This window comes from Heloderma suspectum, chromosome 5 (assembly GCF_057233095.1).
Source record: "Heloderma suspectum isolate Gila_16-S chromosome 5, 16-S_ref, whole genome shotgun sequence".
NCBI lineage: Eukaryota > Metazoa > Chordata > Lepidosauria > Squamata > Helodermatidae > Heloderma > Heloderma suspectum.
The window spans coordinates 233,601,213-233,621,448 of NC_139462.1; the positions used below are offsets into that span (position 1 = coordinate 233,601,213).

Genomic DNA, 20,236 nt, shown 5'->3' on the forward strand with positions numbered 1-20,236 from the left:
CAATTTTCTGTGCATCCCAGTGTACTTCGCTATTGACTGTATATGTGTATCTTTACTCCTGTGAATGTTAGTATGATTCTGATTCCCCAAATGTATGTATAATTCTAATTCTCTTGATGTGTGCTTTTAATTCATTTTAAATTCTTCTTTCATAAATCAAGGAATTGCTTTCAAAGACCTTGTTGTGGTCTCTCTCTGGACTCCCTCAGCTTTTGGGTTTTCCTAAGCACCGAGAGTTCTATGTGAAAAGATCCCTCTGGTATGCGTTTAGTTTACATGTATGTGATATGCACCTCCACGTAAAATAAAGTACACTTCATAACATCAGGGATGCTGACTGACGATCTCCCTATGAGGGAAGCTTACAGCAGCTGGGCTTGTTTGGCTGGGAAAGCATTCTTGTTGCAGTTAACAATAAGCAAACACAGAGATCATTGTGTAAAATGATTTAGATTTAAAAAATTATATCTGTGGACTTGAACCAAGGAATTGTTAACTTTTTTTTAGAAATAACTTATATACAAACAGAACAGATCAAAACAAAACACAGAAACAATTGTAACGGTGGGCTGGGCACTGGCTGGCTGCAGGCCTCAGTTTGGAGGAAGATGCAGGTCCCGCGCTATGGCCTCCACCTTTCTTTGAAGGTCATCACCTGTGTGCAGAAAGAGAAGAATAAAGCACAATGGTAATATCCATCTTGCAGGCAGAGTTGTTAGCTCAGGTGCCATTCTGTAGTACTACTTACAGATCCTGCTGAGCCTCTGGACGTCTCTCCTCAGACGCATCAGGAGCACACGGGGAGGGGCTTCATCTGTGGAAGAAGGGTGGCCTTCCTCCACAGATGCTGCTCCTCTTGCTGCTGGCTCTGGCTGCAGTTGGGGCTCTTGGATCTCCTCCTGGGTCTCCTCCTTCTCCTCTTCCTCCTCCTCCTCTTCTTCCTCTTCCCCCTCCTCTCTCCTCTCCCTCTCTGCAGGCCTCAGTGCCTCCTCCGCCAGCAAGGCACGATGGGCAGCTGTGGGATGTCACAGTAACAGAATGAATGCCTTTATATATGCGGTGAGTGAACAAAACCACAGTCATTCATGGATCTGTCTACCATCCCTACAACCATAAGAACCACTGATTCTGTCCTCCCACCACAAGGTCTAATGATGAGGTGATAATTAGGGAGGCAGATTATACAGTACTGACAGTTTTGGCATGATGGGGTCTGTTGGACTTCTGCAAACATGCACAGGATTGCACTTCTAGTCACCCCATTTCTACATTTGCAATGCCATGGTATTTATTCTATTGATGCATTGCATAAATGCCACCTTTTTTCCTAGCGCAAGAAACCCAAGGTGGCTCACATTATCTTCTTCCTCTCCATTTAACGCTCACAACAACAACACTGAGGTAGGCTGGGGCTTTCTGACTGGGCCAAAGTCACCCAGCGAGCTTCCATGGCTGAGTGGACTATACCCAGATCTCCAAGGTCTCAGATGAACACTTGCTCATGAGTTGACTGGAGTGCCAATGTCTTGGTAGAAAGGTGGGGTGGGTGGGGTGCAAAAATTCAGTAATTACTACATAAAGAAGGATGACGTGCACACACCAAGAGGTTGGTCCTGTTGCTGCTGGGCTGGTGCCAGTCCCCCTCTGTGTACTGTGCAGAGACCGGCAGCAGCAGCAGCATTTCCCTGGAAATGGACAGTGTGTCAGTGTGTAATATGAGTTGTAGCCAGGCCCTCATAATCCTATGCATGTGGTTGTACAGGACAAAGCAATGCGGTTCCCAGCATCCCTTCTTCAACCAGCCAAAGTGGCGGGAAGATGATGGGACCTTTTTCTGCCCGGGTTCAACAAGCATAGGATTGCAGGCTAAATGTCAGGATTTGTTTGTTTCCACATGAGACTACAAAGAGATAGCTTCATTTTCGGTACACATCATTGTTTTCATATTCAGTTAAGCTTGATGATGGGATGGGATAAATATAACTTACCAGGCCTATGCCTCTGCGAAAATGGGGGCTGGCCTGCCTTGACCCACACTCTATGGATGCGCCAGTAGTAGGCGGGGGGGGGTTCGACAGTGGTGCCCTCCTCTCAGCAGCAGCCATCCCCTCCCTGATGAAGGACTGCTTCAACACCTTCCATTTGGACCGCAATTGTACCATCGTCCGATGGTGATCTGCTCGCTCCATCCTCCTCTTTATCCGCCCCCAATAAACTTCATTGTGGCAGGAGCAGATGCCAAACAACACTGCCACCACTTCACTGTTCCTAATGTTAATGAGGAGGGCCTTGGTCTCCTCACGGTCCCACCTTCTGCCAAGCACCGGTGCAGCTGCTGCAGCCATTTTAGTGCAGCCACACTACTACTACACACAAACACACACACATCAGACAGCCACGCACAACCACCACTTAACTACACACACACAGACCAGACAAAAACACCACGATGCACAAACAACACTGACACAAGCAAATCCAATGAGCATCACCACTAACACACAACCACCACCACACAACAGAACTCCACCCACAAATCACCATGCAGACACAAACACAGATGCAGACGACATTCAGGAAGTTAGCAGGAAGTTGACAACAGATTTTGCGGAAGCAGACCTGCAGCCCCGTTTTTTTTTTATTTGGGAGACGGTTTTCTGAGGTTAACAAGACCAGTAAACGTGAGGAACATCAAGCACAAATACACAGAAATTAATAAAATCACAGTCCCTGTCCCTGTCCAAGAAAACAAGACAGTGGTGGAGTGCACAGAGGGCAGGAAACATTCCAGGCGGCAATGAAAAACAATACGTAAACAATTACGAAAATAGCGGGAAAGTTCCAGCCAAGGCAATCACAATAATGGCGGAAGTTACATAGGGTCAATTCTGGCCAACGGAAACTATGTAAATATTTACGAGGAATAGTGTTTCGTGGGATGGCGGAACAGGACGGGCAGCTGAAGGGCGCGGGGCATTTTTTGACGGCTGGTGCGGATTTATTTACGTAACTTCCAAGGTGAAAAAAACAACAGAGGATTTCGGGGGCTTGCAGCCAGAGGAACGGGACAGAGGTAGGGATGGGGGAGAATTTCTCCCCGAAACATCGGGGGGCCGAGCGCCAACACATTCGGCCCCCCGAAATCGGCGGTGAAATTCTCCGAAACGCTGAGATGCCGAAACGCTGCCGAAATGCTGCCGAAACGCCGCCGGGACCCGCTGCTGGGAGGGACATTCGCCAAAGGTAAGTCCCATCCTGGGGGGGGGGCGGTGATGGAGAATTTCACCGCCAATTTCGGGGGGCCGAATGCATTAGCATTCGGCCTCCCGGAGATTCAGGGAGAAATTCTCCGCCATCCCTAGCAACATTGGCCTCCAGGGAATGAATGTATTCCCTGAAAACCAGGAGCTCATTACACCGAGCACACACCCATGACTTCTGTCCAGCAGGCAGATAGTCATAGATGTGGCACTCAGTCCAATACACTGGGTAGCCCCCAGCCCCTGCTGGCTTCCTTCCTTCATAACTGTTTTTATTAAAATAATTTTGGAGTGTTTTCCCTTGAAAACCTAGTGGTTTACTACGAGAAGTTGGGGACATTTTTTATACTTATTTATTTACAGTTACTTACTGTGAGTACTCACTGGAAGGACAGATACTGAAGCTGAAGCTGAAATATTTTGGCCACCTAATGCATAGAGAAAACTCTCTGGAAAAGACCCTGATGCTGGGAAAGACTGAGGGCAAAAGGAGAAGGGGACGGCAGAGAATGAGATGGCTAGATACCATCACCGATGCAATGAATATGAACTTGAGCACGCTCCGGGAGAGAGCGCAGGACAGGAAGGCCTGGCGTGCTATGGTCCGTGGGGTCACGAAGAGTCGGACACGACTGAACGACTGAACAACATACAACAACAAACTGTGAGTACAGAATAGGTAGGGATGGCAGAGAATTCCACCATGGATCTCAGTGAGGCTGAATGCCAGTGCATTCGGCCCCCCGAAATCTGTGGCGGAACGGCCTGCCCCCCCGTCCCCTCCACAGATCCCCCCTGGGACGAGACTTACCTGGGGCAGATCTTCTGGGTGGCGGCAGCTCCGGCGGTGGCTCCGGCAGAGGCAGCGGTGGCGGCTGGTCTTCCAACCGGCTGCCACCACCGCCATTTGCAGAGTTGTGGGTTGTTGTTTTTTCAAGACGTGATAGGCTACATAAACATTTACATAGCCTATCATGGCTGGGTAAAAAACAAAACAAAACTGCATACTCAAATGGCGGCGGCTATGGCCGCTGCCATTTGCGTTACTTTTTTTTGGTGTCTTAGTCTATGTAAATATTTACGTAGACTAAGACAGCAAAAATAAGGGGAACGCAAATAGCGTAGTGGGCGCTATTTGCGTCCCTTTTTGATTCGCCGTTTTAGCCTATGTAAATATTTACGTATTTATCTACGTAAATATTTACGTAAACATTTGCATACGCAGTTGTTGTTGTTGTTGTTGTTGTTTTTACCCAGAGCCCTCCACGGCCAGAAATCCGGCTGCGGACAGCTCTGGCCTGGGCCTGGCCGGCTGCTCCGCAGAGCCACTGCGGAGCACAGCTGGCCATCAAGGATTCCAGGGGGGAGGAACGGAGCGCCTCCTCCCCTGTTGAGGATTCTGGGGGGAGGGACGGAACGCCTCCCCCCCCCCATCAACATAATCCGCGAACAGGTAAGTCACTTTCGTACATCCCTAGGAATAGGGAGGAAAGAGTCAACTGCCCTGGCTTCCTCACCCTGTGGCTAAACTCACACAGTTGCATAACTCACTTGTTTGCTGATGCTTTGTCCCTGGGGCTCCTCACGCTTGGAGAGCTGGCTACCTTGCAAGCATGCCTCTGCAAGCAGGCCCAACTACTGCTGCAGTTAATCTAATTGGAGGGCCTCCTTTGAAAAGCAATGGAAGCTGTGTATGAACTAGGGGTGGACGAAAGTCCCTTACCTGTCCTCGAAGGTTGTTCGCAGTGGGGGGGAGGCGCTTCGCTGCTCCCCCCGCGAAGTTCAGGCCGGGGGGGGAGGCTTCCCGCCTCGCCCCGGCCGAAATTCAGGCCGGGGGGGAGGCTTCCCGCCTCGCCCGGCCGCGAACTCGAACGTTTAAAAAACAAAACAAAAAACGCCCCCTGATAGGCTACGTGATGATTAACATAGCCTATCACGGCTAGATTTGCAAAGTCAGCCGTGATAGGCTACGTCAATCGTCACATAGCCTATCACGGGTGACTTAAAAAAAAAAGAAAAAAGCGCGTACGCTAATGGTGGCCCCCATAGGGAGCCGCCATTCGCGTTCCTTATTTGGTCGCTGTAGTCTACGTAAAGATTTACGTAGACTACGGTGGAAATAAGGGCAACGCTATTTCTCCCCGAAACTTGTTTGGGGGGCCGAACACATTGGCGCTCGGCCCCCCGAAGTTTCGGGGAGAAATTCTCTGCCATCCCTAGTATGAACGCCTGATCAGTGCTGGCTTTCAGTGGCTGTGAATATAGGTCAATTGGCCCTGCAGGGAACAGTGATTCCTATTTAGGAAGGAGGACTTTTAACAATAGTGAATGGGAGACCTATTGAGGGGAGATCAATGGGTTGTTGGAGGGGACAGCAGACAAAGGATAGGTGATTCAGGAAGGCTGTGGCTTGCAATGTGTGAATCCTTTTTCTCTGTGTTTTTTAAAACTTAAATGATATGCTGAATTCTTGCTTTATTTAATGAACTGCTTTTTAAGGACTAAAGCTGAGGCTAAACTGAGCCCAAACGGAAGCTAGCCTGCAGTCTTTCCTGCTTTAAGTAGACTCTTTTTCTCGCTTTCTAAGCTTGGGGTTAGTTTAGCTCCCAGAGAGTAAGTGACTAGAGCGAACAAACAGGAGGAGCAAACAGGAGTTGGCCAGGGGAGTTTGGCAGGGGAGGTCAAGGGGGAGGCCCTTAACATTTTTTTCTTTTCTAACTAACTTTTTTCCATTTATTTGTCTTGTAACACACACTTCCACACCAGTGGGACTCTGCTTTTAACCTCTACTGAGTAGAGGAGCAGGCACAGCGTAGAATCATAGAATCATAGAACCATAGAATAGTAGGGTTGGAAGGGGCCTACAAGGCCATCCTGCTCAATGCAGGAATCCAAGTCAGAGCATCCCTGACAAATGGCTGTCCAGCCTCGTCTTGAAGGCCTCCAGAGTGGGAGAGCCCACCACCTCCCCAGGTAATTGGTTCCATTGTCGTATTGCTCTTACAGTCAGGACGTTTTTCCTGATGTTCAGCCGGAACCTGGGTTCCTGTCACTTGAGCACATTATTTCATGTCCTGCACTCTGGGATGACCGAGAAGAGATCCTGGCCTTCCTCTCTGGGACACCTCTCAAGGACTTGAAGGGCGCTATCATATCTCCCCTCAGTCTTCTCTTCTCAAGGCTAAACATGCCCAGTTCTTTCAGTCTCTCTTCATAGGGCTTTGTTTCCAGTCCCCTGATCATCTTTGTTGCCCTCCTCTGAACTAGGGGTGAACGAAAGTCACTTACCTTTTCTCGCAGCTTTTTCGCGGTGGGGGGGAGCGCTTCGCTGCTCCCCCCGCGAAGTTCAGGCCAGGGGGGGAGGCTTCCCGCCTCGCCCGGCCGAAATTCAGGCCAGGGGGGGAGGCTTCCCGCCTCGCCCGGCCGCGAACACGAAAGTAAAAAAAAAAAGTCCCCTGATAGTCTACGTGACGATTCACGTAGCCTATCACGGCTAGATCTGGAAAGTCAGCCGTGATAGGCTACGTGAATCGTCACGTAGCCTATCACGGGTGACTTTAAAAAAAAAAAAAGTGTGTACGGATAATGGCGGCCCCCATAGGGAGCCGCCATTCGCGTTCCTTATTTAGTTGCTGTAGTCTACGTCAATGTTTACGTAGACTACGGCGAAAATAAGGGCAACGCAAATAGCGTTGCCCTTATTTTCGCCGTAGTCTATGTAAACATTGACGTAGACTACAGCGACCAAATAAGGAACGCGAATGGCGGCTCCCTATGGGGGCCGCCATTATCCGTACACACTTTTTTTTTTTTAAAGTCACCCGTGATAGGCTACGTGACGATTCACGTAGCCTATCACGGCTGACTTTGCAAATCTTGCCTTGATAGGCTACGTGAATTGTCACGTAGCCTATCAGGGGACTTTTTTTTTTTTTCTTTCATTGCAATGGCGGGGGCGGCAGCCGGTCGAAAGACCGGCTGCCGCTCCCGCCCCGCTCGAACACCGGACGAACCGCCAGCTGGACCCGCCGCCGGGAGGGACATTCAGGGAAGGTAAGTCCCGTCCCGGGGGGGGCGGGGGGCGGGGGGGGCAGAGGATTTCTCCCCGAAACTTGTTCGGGGGGCCGAACACGTTGGCGCTCGGCCCCCCGAAGTTTCGGGGAGAAATTCTCCGCCATCCCTACTCTGAACCCTCTCCAATTTGTCTGCATCCTTCTTAAAGTGTGGTGCCCAGAACTGGACACAGTACTCCAGATGAGGCCTAACCAGTGCTGAGTAGAGGGGAACTAGTACGTCCCGGGATTTGGAAGCTATGCTTCTATTAATCAGCCCAAAAGAGCATTGGCCGTTTTTGCAAGTCTAGAACAATCACAAAGCTAGACACAAAAAGGGAAAAGAGTCTGTGGAAGGACAAGACTCTCCAGTGGTGGTGACCTGCAAGGTGTGTGCAATGTTTGTTTTCTTGCCTGAGAACCACATGGCCTACACCTGCAACAAGTGCAAGTTGATCACGCTGCTGGAAGAAAAAGTAAGTGGACTGAAGCGGCGACTGTCGACCCTCCAGGGAATAAGAGAACACGAAGGGTTCTTGGACAGACTGGGGGAACTACAGCAGCAAAGGGAAGACCAGAAGCTTGAAGAGCAACAGCAAGAGGAGGCAGTGGGAAATGCTGAGGTGAAGAAAAATGGAGTGGAGGATACTCCTTGGAAAATGGTGACAGTTAGGAGAAGAAGAACTAGACGCCACTCTGCACCAGCGGAAGCAGTGGAGCTGTGGAACCGATTCCAGGTACTTGCGGATGAGACTGGAGGACAGCCTGTAGAAGAGGAAGAACCACAGGGGAACCTACGTGAGAGTGAGCAAGAAGCTGAAGGTCAGTCAAACAAAGACGATGAAACCCAGGCCTACAAGAAGAAGAAGAGTGGTAGTAGTGGGAGACTCCTTGCTGCGTGGGATCGAGACCCAAGTGTGTCGCGAAGACCCGTGGACTTGCCAGATATGTTGCCTCCCGGGAGGACGGATTAGAGATGTGACTGAAAGGTTGCCTGCACTCATAAAGCCCACTGACAGGGATCCCTTTCTTCTCATCCATGTGGGAACAAACGATGCTGCCAAGCGGAGCTACGAAGAGATCACGTCAGACTTTGAAGCTTTGGGAAGGAAACTCAAGAACTTTGGGGCCCAGATAGTTTTCTCATCCATCCTTCCAGTAGTTAGAAGAGGGATAGAAAGGGAAAGAAAAATACTCTGGGTGAATGACTGGCTACGGAGGTGGTGCCGACGAGAGAGATTTGGATTCTGGGACCACAGGCTATACTTCCTGGAAGATGGGCTGTTGGCAAGGGACAGGTTGCACCTCACAAAGGATGGGAAGAATGTGTTTGGCCACAGCATGAAGAACTTCATCAGGAGGGCTTTAAACTGAATCCTACGGGGAAGGGAGATGTAAATTTGGGGGTAACAATGGACGTAGGCTCATGCACTGCAATGGAGAGAACAGCTCTGATAGTGCCCAATAATAGTCTTCAGACACATGAAGGAAGAAAGCCAGACTATGAAGCATGTGGTCTTCGATGTCTATATACTAATGCCCAGGGTATGGGAAACAAACAGAACGAACATAAACTCTTAATACAGGAGGGAAATTATGACTTGGTAGGTATAACTGAGACTTGGTGGGATGACTCCCATGACTGGAATACCACAATTGAAGGATATAACTTGTTCAAAAAGAACAGGAGGAACAGAAAGGGAGGTGGGGTTGCCCTGTATGTGAAAAATACATATCTCTGCACAGAAGTACAGAAGGATGAGCTTGGTAGCCTCATTGAGAGCATCTGGATCAAAATAAATGGAGCAAAGAATAAAAGGAACCTGATGGTCGGAGTCTAATACTGGCCACCCAATCAAAGAGAAGATGAGGATGAAACTTTTGAAAAGCAAATAGCCAATGTTTCGAGGAAGCATGATGTAGCAGTAATGGCAGACTTCAATTTCCCCGATATTTGTTGGGAGACAAATTCTGCAAAACATGGCCCCTCCAGGAAATTCCTGACTTGTGTGGTGGATAACTTCCAACAAGAAGAAAAGGAGCAAGAAAACAGAAGAAGCCGATGTGGCTTCACAAAAAGCTTAGAGATGCCCTGAAAACAAAAAAGGACACATATAGGAAGTGGAAAGAAGGCCAAGCAACAAAGGAAGAGTACAGGCAGGTAGCACAGAATTGCAGGGATGGCGTCAGGAAGGCTAAAGCTGAGAACGAGCTGAGGTTAGCGAGGGATGCTAAAAACAACAAAAAGGCTTTCTTCAGCTACGTGCATAGTAAAAGGCAGAGGAAAGAAATGGTGGTTCAGCTATTAAATAAGGATGGCAAAACGATAACAGCTGACAAAGAAAAGGCAGAGGTGCTCAATTCCTACTTTGGCTCAGTCTTCTCCCAAAAGAGGGTCTATGACCGCCCTGGCAAAGGCGAAATACAGGCTGAAGGGGCAGGATTTCAACTTGAGATCGATAGGCATATGGTCAAGGAACACCTAATGACTTGGAATGAGTTCAAATCTCCAGGGCCAGATGAACTGCATCCTAGAGTAATAAAGGAACTGGCAGAAGAACTTTCAGAACTGCTGTCTATTCTCTTTGAGAAATCCTGGAGGACGGGGGAAGTGCCAGATGACTGGAGGAGGGCTAACGCTGTCCCTATCTTCAAAAAGGGTAAAAAGGAGGAACCTGGGAACTACAGACCAGTCAGTCTGACATCAATCCCAGGGAAAATTCTGGAGCAGATGATGAAGCAATCCATCTGTAAGCACCTGGAAAACAATGCAGTGATTACACCAAGCCAACATGGATTTTTCAAGTACAAGTCCAGTCAGACGAATCTGATCTCATTTTTTGATCAAGTCACCTCCCTTGTGGACTGTGGAAATACTGTGGATATATCTCGACTTCAGCAAAGCTTTCGACAAAGTGCCCCGTGATATCCTGATGAGCAAACTAGCTCAAAGTGGGCTACATGAAACAACGATCCGGTGGATCCACAGTTGGCTACAGAATCGGACTCAAAGAGTGCTTATCAATGGGACCTTCTCAAACTGGGGAGAGGTAAGGAGTGGGGTACCGCAGGGCTCAGTCCTGGGCCCAGTGCTCTTCAACATTTTTAGTAATGACTTGGAGGAGGAGGTGCAGGGAATGTTGATCAAATTTGCAGATGACACAAAATTGGGTGGGATAGCTAATACCCTGGAAGACAGAAACAAAATTCAAAGTGATCTGGATAGACGGGAGCGCTGGGCAGAAAACAACAGAATGACATTGAGTAGGGATCAATGCCAAGTTCTGCACCTCGGAAAAAGAAACCAAATGGGCAGTTACAAGATGGGGGATACGTGGCTCAACAACACCAGAAGTGTGAATTGTTGTCGATCACAAGCTGAATATGAGCCAACAATGTGATGTGGCTGCAAAAAAGGCCAATGCTCTTTTGGGCTGCATTAATAGAAGCATAGCTTCCAAATCCTAGGAAGTACTAGTTCCCCTCTACTCGGCACTAGAACAGCACCTGAAGACCCACCCACTTGCCTCTCCAGAGACACCAGCAGCCACAGATACCAGCAGCAAATAGCAGCAGCAGAGGGCAGCAGCTTTAAAGACCAGGGAGAAAGGGGGAAATGTGAATTTTATCTGCTCCTTCTTAGCTGCTGTTCTCTTTTATCTCTTTTATCTTTTACATTCTTTTACACTGTTGTGCATTTTATATCCTAACATTTTAATATGTGCCTGGGAGGATTATTGGGCAACTCAGGGGGTCAGGGAGGTGCCACCATAACTGTGGTCACGGGCAGGGGGAGGTATGGCGTTGGGGGATTAACAGGCCAGCTGAGGAGAAGAGGGGCTAGACACCTTACAGCTGTCCCCTCTTCTGGTTCTTCCCCCAACCTGATGGTTCCTGGCAGCCTTACCAGTCTGCCCTCGGGCCTGGTGGTGCTGCTGCTGAATGCCAGGTCGGCCCAAAATAAAATCTTCCTCATCCATGATTTGATTGTGGATGAGGGGGCTGACCTGGTATGTATTACTGAGACCTGGGTGGGGGAACTGGGAGGGGTCACTCCCAGCTGTGCCCTCCTGGGTACTCAGTGCAGCACCAACACCGACTCGAGGGTCGGGGAGGGGGGGTTGCCGTGGTCTATAGGAATTCAATCTCCCTCTCTAGGCTTCCTGCCCATTTGAGTGCAGATCTTGAGTGTTTTTACTTTGTGTTGGGTACCCAGGACAGATTAGGGATTCTGTTGGTGTACCGCCTACCCCGCTGCCCATCAGACCCCCTGCCTGAGCTGACGGAGGTGGTCTCGGACTTGGTATTGAGGACCCCTAGGATGATGGTCCTGGGGGATCTCAACTTCCATGCCGAGGCCGCTGTATCCGGGGCGGCTCAGGACTTCATGGCCGCCATGACAACCATGGGGCTGTCCCAACATGTCATCGGCCCAATGCATATAAAAGGACACAAGCTTGATCTGGTTTTCTCGACTGGGCAGGAGGATGGTGATCTGAAAGTGGAGGAATTAACATCTGTCCCTTTGTCATGGTCAGATCACTTCCTGCTGAGGTTTAGTCTCCTGGCAGCCTTCCCCCTCTGCAAGGGTGGGGGACCTATTAAAATGGTCTGCCCCCAGAGATTAATGGATTCTGATGGATTCCAGAGGGCTCTGGGGGATTTTCCTGCTGGTATGGCTGGTGCTTCTGTCAAAGCCCAGGTCGCTCTGTGGAATGCAGAGATGACTCGGGCAGTTGACACAATTGCGCCCAAGCGCCCTCTCCCCCCGAGCAGAGCCCGGCCAGCTCCTTGGCATGCACCTGAGCTAAGGGCAATGAAGCAAGAGGGGAGACGGCTAGAACGCAGGTGGAGGAAAACTCGTGTTGCTGAGTCTGACCGAACACAGGTAAGAGCCCACTATCAAGCCTACTTTGTGGCGGTGAGGGTGGCAAAGAGACAGTTCTTTTCCACCAGCATTGCATCTTCTCAGTGTCGTCCAGCAGAGGTTTTCTGAGTGGTTCACAGCCTGTTACATTCTGGGCCAGGGAGAGAGACGGTGGAGCCCTCGATGGCATGCTGTGATAAGTTTGCAAGGCACTTTGAAGATAAAGTCGCTCAGATTCATCATGAATTGGACACCACGATTAATGCAGTTCCATTGGTAGAGGCGTTCAGAGCACCGTCTGGTCCAGTTTTATTGGATGAGTTTCAGTTACTGAGGCCTGAGGATGCGGACAAGGTGCTTGGCCAAGTCCGACCGACCACTTGTGTGCTTGACCCTTGCCCTTCATGGCTTATTAAATCAAACAAGGAGGGGTTGTCCGGCTGGGTCCAGGAGGTTGTAAATTCCTCCTTGAGAGAGGGAGTGGCGCCTGCCGCTTTAAAAGAGGCGGTAATTAGACCACTCCTGAAAAAGCCTAACCCGGACCCAGAGGATGTTAACAATTATAGGCCCGTGGCCAACATCCCCTTCCTGGGCAAGGTGCTTGAGCAGGTGGTTGTAGGACAGCTCCAGGCTCTGTTGAATGAAACGGATTCTCTAGATCCATTTCAATCGGGCTTCAGGCCTGGTTTTGGAACGGAAACTGCCTTGGTCGCCCTGTGGGATGACCTCTGCCGGGAGAGGGACAGGGGGAGTGCGACCCTGTTGATTCTCCTGGACCTCTCAGCGGCTTTCGATACCATCGACCATGGTATCCTTCTGGATAGGTTGTCTGGGTTGGGAGTTGGAGGTGCTGCACTACAGTGGTTCCGCTCCTACTTGGATGGCCGATTCCAGAAGGTGGTGCTGGGGGATTATTGCTCTGTGCCATGGCAATTGTGCCATGGGGTTCCACCGGGCTCTATTTTATCCCCTATGCTGTTTAACCTCTACATGAAACCGCTGGGGGAGGTTATCCAGATGTGTGGGCTGAGGTGCCATCAATATGCAGATGACACCCAGCTCTGTCTATCTTTCTCATCAAACCCAGGTGAGGCAGTGGCTGTTCTGAATCAGGGCCTGGGCACGGTAATGGACTGGATGAGGGCCAATAAACTGAAACTCAATCCAGACAAGACAGAGGTACTGTTAGTGGGTGGTTCATCTGCCCGGCTAGGTGATATTTACCCTGTTCTGGAGGGGGTTGCACTCCCCCTAAAGGATCAGGTTCATAGTTTGGGGGTGCTCTTGGATCCAGAACTGTCACTTGAGGCACAGGTGAACTCAGTGGCACGGAGCACCTTTTATCCACTTAGGCTGGTATACCAACTATGCCCTTATCTGGACAGAGATAGCCTAGCTACAGTTGTCCATGCTCTGATAACTTCTCGTCTGGATTACTGCAAAGCATTATACGTGGGGCTTGGGATGTACGAAAGTCACTTACCTTTTTGCGGAAGTGATCCGTGGAGGGGGGGAGGCGCTCCGTCCCTCCCCCCGGAATCCTCGATGGAGGGGGAAGTGATCCGGTCCTCCCACCCGGAATCCTGCCCGGCTGGCTCTGCTCCGCAGCCGGCCAGGCCCATCTGCAGCCGGACTTCCGGCCACGGACGGGCTGCTGCAGATGCAAATGGCGGCCGCCGTAGCGGCCACCATTTGCATCCAGCCAGGCAGCCGTGATAGGCTACGTAAGTATTTATGTAGCCTATCACGGCTGGGCAAAAAAAAAAAAAAACGGCGTATGCAAATGGGGCGGCTATGGCAGCCGCCATTTGCGTTCCCTATTTTTCACTGTTTTAGTCTACGTAAATATTTCCATAGGCTAAAACGGCAAAAAAAAGCAACACAAATAGTGCCCACTACGCTATTTGCGTTCCCCTTTTTATCACCATAATAGCCTATGTAAATATTTACGTAGACTAAAACAGCAAAAAATAGGGAATGCAAATGGCAGCCGCTGTAGCCGCCCCATTTGCGTACGCCGATTTGGGGTGGGGGTTGCTTGGGTTGCCGTGATAGGCTACATAAATACTTACATACCTATCACAGCAAAGACCCGGATGAAAATGGCGGCCGCGGCAGCCAGTCGAAAGACCATGGGGCACTTCGTTGAAAGCTTTGCTGAAGTCGAGGTATATGATGTCTACAGCATTCCCACGGTCTACAAGGGAGGTTACTTGATAAAAAAAAAGTTCTATATATTCTATATATTTTATAGATATATAATGTTCTATATATTTTAAACTGTTTTATTGTGTGCTGTTTGGTTTTAATTTTTGTGAACCGCCCAGAGAGCTTCGGCTATTGGGTGGTATAGAAATAAACAAACAAATAAATAAAAAAATCTGTCAGGGATGCTCTGACTTGGATTCCTGCATCGAGCAGGGGGTTGGACTCGATGGCCTTGTAGGCCCCTTCCAACCCTACTATTCTATGATTCTAAATTATGCAGCTGAGGTTCTTTTCAACCACTCAGGGGTTTTTGTTAATGCAAGGCTGCAAGGCCTGTAAGTTCTTGCTGGATTCCCTCTCTGATGGTCTAGGGGGGTGTCTCCATGGCCATGGAGGGAAAAGGGAATGGTGGCTTACCTGGATTTTTCTAGGAATTGGCTTTGGTCCAGGCAGGGCTCCACAAATGGGTGCACTGTAACAATCTAAGTTGTTTTACAGAACATACTTCCATGCGGAGTGGGGGAGTTGGAGTGAATGTCATCTGACTGCAGGGGCTGCTCAACCAATAAGAGAGGCTCCCCCCCCCCCCGGCTCTCCCCCACTTTTTCCATCAATAAAATCCTGGGTGGTTTCCTCCTGTGTCTCAACAAAAATCACTCTCATTCAGCAATCATTAAAGGAACACAGTGTTCTCCCTACCATGAAGCTGCCGATGCTATGAACAATCTCCCTCCCCCGCACTGGCATTCAGCCTCACTGAGATCCATGGCGGAATTCTCTGCCATCCCTAATTAATATATAGAATGACATCATTAACAGGAATAAAGGACTGGGTTGGTCCCTTGTCAGGAGGCAAATGAAAATGAATTACTGCAACAGCTGAGGAGCCGCCAGCAGACACTAAGGCAAAACACACTGCACCGGCCCCACCCAAACTCACCACATCCCTCTCCGCCCTGCCCTGCCCTGCCTTGCCCTGGCATCATCACCAATGCAGGTCTCCAGGTGACAAATATAGTTGAGAACCAAAAGGCGAGGCAAGGGCAGGACAACTTTTTAGCACAAAAAAGACAAACACGCACCATCACATTCACATGCCATCATCACCTGGGGCCTTTGTGTCACATTCTTTTCCTAGAACCACATACTCATAGAATAGTAGGGTTGGAAGGGGCTTACACGGCCAACGAATCCAGCCCCCTGCTCAGTGCAGGAATCCAAGTCAGAGCATCCCTGAAAGATGGCTGTCCAGCCTTCTGTCTGGAGGTATTCATGCACGGAGTGGACAGCCAGCTGTCAAGGATGCATCAAAGTGGCTGGTTTTGCAGTGTAGGGGGTTGGAACCACTGACCCAAATGGCACCGTCCGAGAAGATGCCGGACCATACTGGTGTTCCTCACTTTTTTTCTGGTGAAGTTTTTCCCCCAAGACCACAGTCTAGCACTCAAACGCTTCAGCAAAAGAGTGGGGGAGTTCCCACTGTCCACAGTCACAAACCTCCCCCTGCTCACATCAGACAAACGCACACTTAAACACACCAAGAACACACAGTGGTGTGGTTTGGTATGTCTCCTTAAGCAATGGTTAATGTCAACTTTGCAGAAAGGAGGACCACATGAACGAGAATTCTTAACTTGATTCTGCCTTTGGTGCCCATGGAGCATTTTCGTCATTACCTCTCTCGGCTTTAGGACCATTCCCACCCCTCTCTGTTTCCACGTCTTCTCCATACACTTCATCTTCCTCTGGCCTCTTTAGTGTTGATATCCCATTAGTTGTCCTGGGAAGGTCCTTGAGATATGGCTCGTCCTCATTCTCCTGCACCATCTCCTCCAGCTTGGAGAGCAGCTCTTTAGCTTGGAGGATCATGTCCTTGCCTGTTGCCTTATTGTTGAAAGCACAGCAACGTTCCTGACATTTCCTGACCAAAGCCTGAAGGGAACTGTTGCCTGACTGCTGTATGTAGTCCTCCAGGCTTCCTGTGCCTAGGTCTTCCTTGCGGGTGAATAAGACGATCATATGCTTCGTGGCCTCCTGGCCAAAAATGTCCTCCACCCTCTTTGCAGCCACATTGTCTTCTTCAGTGAAGCGACCTGCCTGTGTCACAAACACCAGAACGTGGGGGCCTGGCCCACACAGAGAGAAGCACTTCTGGATCTCCTGGGAATGCCACGGTTCTTGAACGTGGGCGTCAAACAGTGCTGGAGTGTCAACGATGCATATCCGCTTCCCATTCCAGTCCTTTGCCCGGTCCTCTCTCGTGCAAGTCTGGGTCACGGGCTTTTGGGAAAGCTGGGATGCAAATTTCATTTCACCCAGAATTGTGTTTCCTGTGGCACTTCTCCCTCCTCCTGGCTTCCCAACAAGGACGATCCGTAGCTCTTCTGGCTCCGGGCTGTAGCTCGTGTTCCCAGACCCTGTTGGGAAGAGACCAGGCACAATGGGCATTTTGGAATATCACCGTGGTTTTCTCCACTCCGCCTTTTAAAATGCACCCCAGTGGCACCCCCTCCCTTTCATTGCACCTTCCATGAGCCCCCATATTGTTACATCCAACAAGATTAAAAATAGGGGAGCGATGAGCTTTCTTTTAATCTCGGGGGGGCAGTGATGAGAAGGGCAGCTGTGCAACGAGGAAGCACAGCACACAAACATTCAGCATGTATTTAACACAAAAATGTCAACAGTAATAACACGAGAGGCCATGGCTTGGTGGGGGCAGAGCAGGGCCCATCTGGATGTGCAGTGGGGAGAGAATGTTTAGCATTTCATTCCCCGGCTTCCTCTTTGCTTCTCGTGATGCGGAGCAGAAACTGGAGAGATAAGCAAATGCAGGAACGTTTTCCTACAGGGCAATCCCATGGACCTACAGCATGCCCAGCACAAATGCAATGGGATCTGCTTCCAGGTAAGTGTGGGTAGTACAGCTGCAACAGTCATTGTTTAACATGGAGGTGTTAGCAGAGACAGGCTTCTCTCTGCAGCAGCCGTGCTATCCCTTTGTGAAATGGCTGCAATCCGTTCTCTGTCATCCAGGACTGTAGGACATGAAATAATGATGCTGTCAAAGATGCTTCAAGCTGGACTGTTGTGCTGAGTAGGGGGTTGGAACCACTGACCTAAATGGCACCTTCCAAAGTTATGATTCTAGCAAGTAGACTGATGCAGCTTGGAGGGTCTCCTTCTGGAGTAGCTAGATGTGAAGGTACCAGAAGGGGGAGACATAAGAGTCTAGAAATCTCAACTGAATTCTACCCGCAATGATCCCCTACAGTGATCCCCACCTCAGTCAGCTGTGTTGGACTGGCGTAATAGGGATGTCAGGAGCGTCGGACAGTTGGGTGGAGTCTGATAGACTCCTCCTGCAGCCCCCACAAGCCACCACTCATCAAGTTGTGGACCCCTCGTGGGAGCACTCGCTGGGCGCTGCATGGCCAGGAGCACCCTGCAGCCACCTCTTCCTCGCTGCAAGCGGCCGTTTTTACCGAAGGTGGCAGCTCTGTAATTTTGATATTTTTTCACGTTGAATGACACAGCAGCCATACAGGGACATCTCCTCAAGGTTAGGGTAACGTGAAAGTGCCCTCGATGCCTCTAGTGTTGCAGACATGGCCCTGTGCGGCCGCCGTTTTGCGCAACATTAAAAATCGAACATTACGAGCACCACCTTACGTACAAATGGTGGCTGACATCGAGAACCTGGCAGCTGTGGGGTGCTCCCAGACCGCTCGCTGAGCCCTACAGGGCTCATACAGCCCGGCGAGCGGGGGGCCGGCCATGGTGAGTCGGCGAGCGCCTGCCGAGCGCAGGCATGGGAAATCCCGCAAAACCCTTTGAAGACATATCACTCAACACATGAAGAAGGGGTGGTGAGAGCCCATCATAGCCAGGTAATGTGCTTCAATAGGAGCTCAGGCAGCCCAAGAAGATGCTGGACCATACTGGTGTTCCTCACTTTTTTTCTGGTGATTCTCCCCCCCCCCCCAAGAGCACAGTCGAGCACGCAAACGTTTCAGCAAAAGAGTGGGGGAGTTCCCACTGTCCACAGTCACAAACCTCCCCCCCATCAGACAAACACACACTTAAACACACCAAGAACACACAGTGGTGTGGTTTGGTATGTCTCCTTAAGCAATGGTTAATGTCAACTTCGCAGAAAGGAGGATCACATGAACGAGAATTCTTAAATTGATTCTACCTTTGGTGCTCATGGAACATTTTCCTTCATTGCCTCTCTTGGCTTTAGGACCATTCCCACCCCTCCCTGTTTCCATGTCTTCTCCATATACTTCATCTTCCTTTGCCCTCTTTAGTGTTGATAATCTCTTAGTTGTCCTGGGAAGGTCCTTGAGATATGGCTTGTCCCCATTCTCCTGCACCATCTCCTCCAGCTTGGAGAGCAGCTCTTTAGCTTGGAGGATCATGTCCTTGCCTGTTGCCTTATTGTTGAAAGCACAGCAACGTTCCTGACATTTCCCGACCAAAGCCTGAAGGGAACTGTTGCCCGACTGCTGTATGTAGTCCTCCAGGCCTCCTGTGCCTAGGTCTTCCTTGCGGGTGAATAAGACGATCATATGCTTCGTGGCCTCCTGGCCAAAAATGTCCTCCACCCTCTTTGCAGCCACATTGTCTTCTTCAGTGAAGCGACCTGCCTGTGTCACAAACACCAGAACGTGGGGGCCTGGCCCACACAGAGAGAAGCACTTCTGGATCTCCTGGGAATGCCACGGTTCTTGAACGTGGGCGTCAAACAGTGCTGGAGTGTCAACGATGCATATCCGCTTCCCATTCCAGTCCTTTGCCCGGTCCTCTCTCGTGCAAGTCTGGGTCACGGGCTTTTGGGAAAGCTGGGATGCAAATTTCATTTCACCCAGAATTGTGTTTCCTGTGGCACTTCTCCCTCCTCCTGGCTTCCCAACAAGGACGATCCGTAGCTCTTCTGGCTCCGGGCTGTAGCTCGTGTTCCCAGACCCTGTTGGGAAGAGACCAGGCACAATGGGCATTTTGGAATATCACCGTGGTTTTCTCCACTCCGCCTTTTAAAATGCACCCCAGTGGCACCCCCTCCCTTTCATTGCACCTTCCATGAGCCCCCATATTGTTACATCCAACAAGATTAAAAATAGGGGAGCGATGAGCTTTCTTTTAATCTCGGGGGGGCAGTGATGAGAAGGGCAGCTGTGCAACGAGGAAGCACAGCACACAAACATTCAGCATGTATTTAACACAAAAATGTCAACAGTAATAACACGAGAGGCCATGGCTTGGTGGGGGCAGAGCAGGGCCCATCTGGATGTGCAGTGGGGAGAGAATGTTTAGCATTTCATTCCCCGGCTTCCTCTTTGCTTCTCGTGATGCGGAGCAGAAACTGGAGAGATAAGCAAATGCAGGAACGTTTTCCTACAGGGCAATCCCATGGACCTACAGCATGCCCAGCACAAATGCAATGGGATCTGCTTCCAGGTAAGTGTGGGTAGTACAGCTGCAACAGTCATTGTTTAACATGGAGGTGTTAGCAGAGACAGGCTTCTCTCTGCAGCAGCCGTGCTATCCCTTTGTGAAATGGCTGCAATCCGTTCTCTGTCATCCAGGACTGTAGGACATGAAATAATGATGCTGTCAAAGATGCTTCAAGCTGGACTGTTGTGCTGAGTAGGGGGTTGGAACCACTGACCTAAATGGCACCTTCCAAAGTTATGATTCTAGCAAGTAGACTGATGCAGCTTGGAGGGTCTCCTTCTGGAGTAGCTAGATGTGAAGGTACCAGAAGGGGGAGACATAAGAGTCCAGAAATCTCAACTGAATTCTACCCGCAATGATCCCCTACAGTGATCCCCACCTCAGTCAGC

At 50.0% G+C, this 20,236-nt stretch overlaps 1 protein-coding gene across 5 annotated transcripts in view; it reads right to left on the reverse strand.

The window, feature by feature from the left end:
• Positions 1-437: 437 nt before the first annotated feature.
• LOC146345362 (uncharacterized) overlaps positions 438-20,236 on the reverse strand; it is a 66,206-nt gene continuing 46,407 nt past the window's right edge. For 4 of the 5 annotated variants that reach the window (XM_084860026.1, XM_084860024.1, XM_084860025.1 and 1 more), the window contains 4 exons: positions 18,586-19,359; positions 16,064-16,804; positions 749-1,015; positions 438-655 (listed from right to left, as the gene is read on the reverse strand). In XM_084860026.1, the coding sequence (XP_084716152.1) occupies positions 594-655; positions 749-1,015; positions 16,064-16,804; positions 18,586-19,359 (1,844 nt within the window). In that variant the 3' untranslated portion in view covers positions 438-593. Of the gene's footprint in view, positions 656-748; positions 1,016-10,002; positions 10,071-16,063; positions 16,805-18,585; positions 19,360-20,236 lie in introns of all 5 variants that reach the window. The other variant, XR_014792530.1, reaches the window with a different exon arrangement.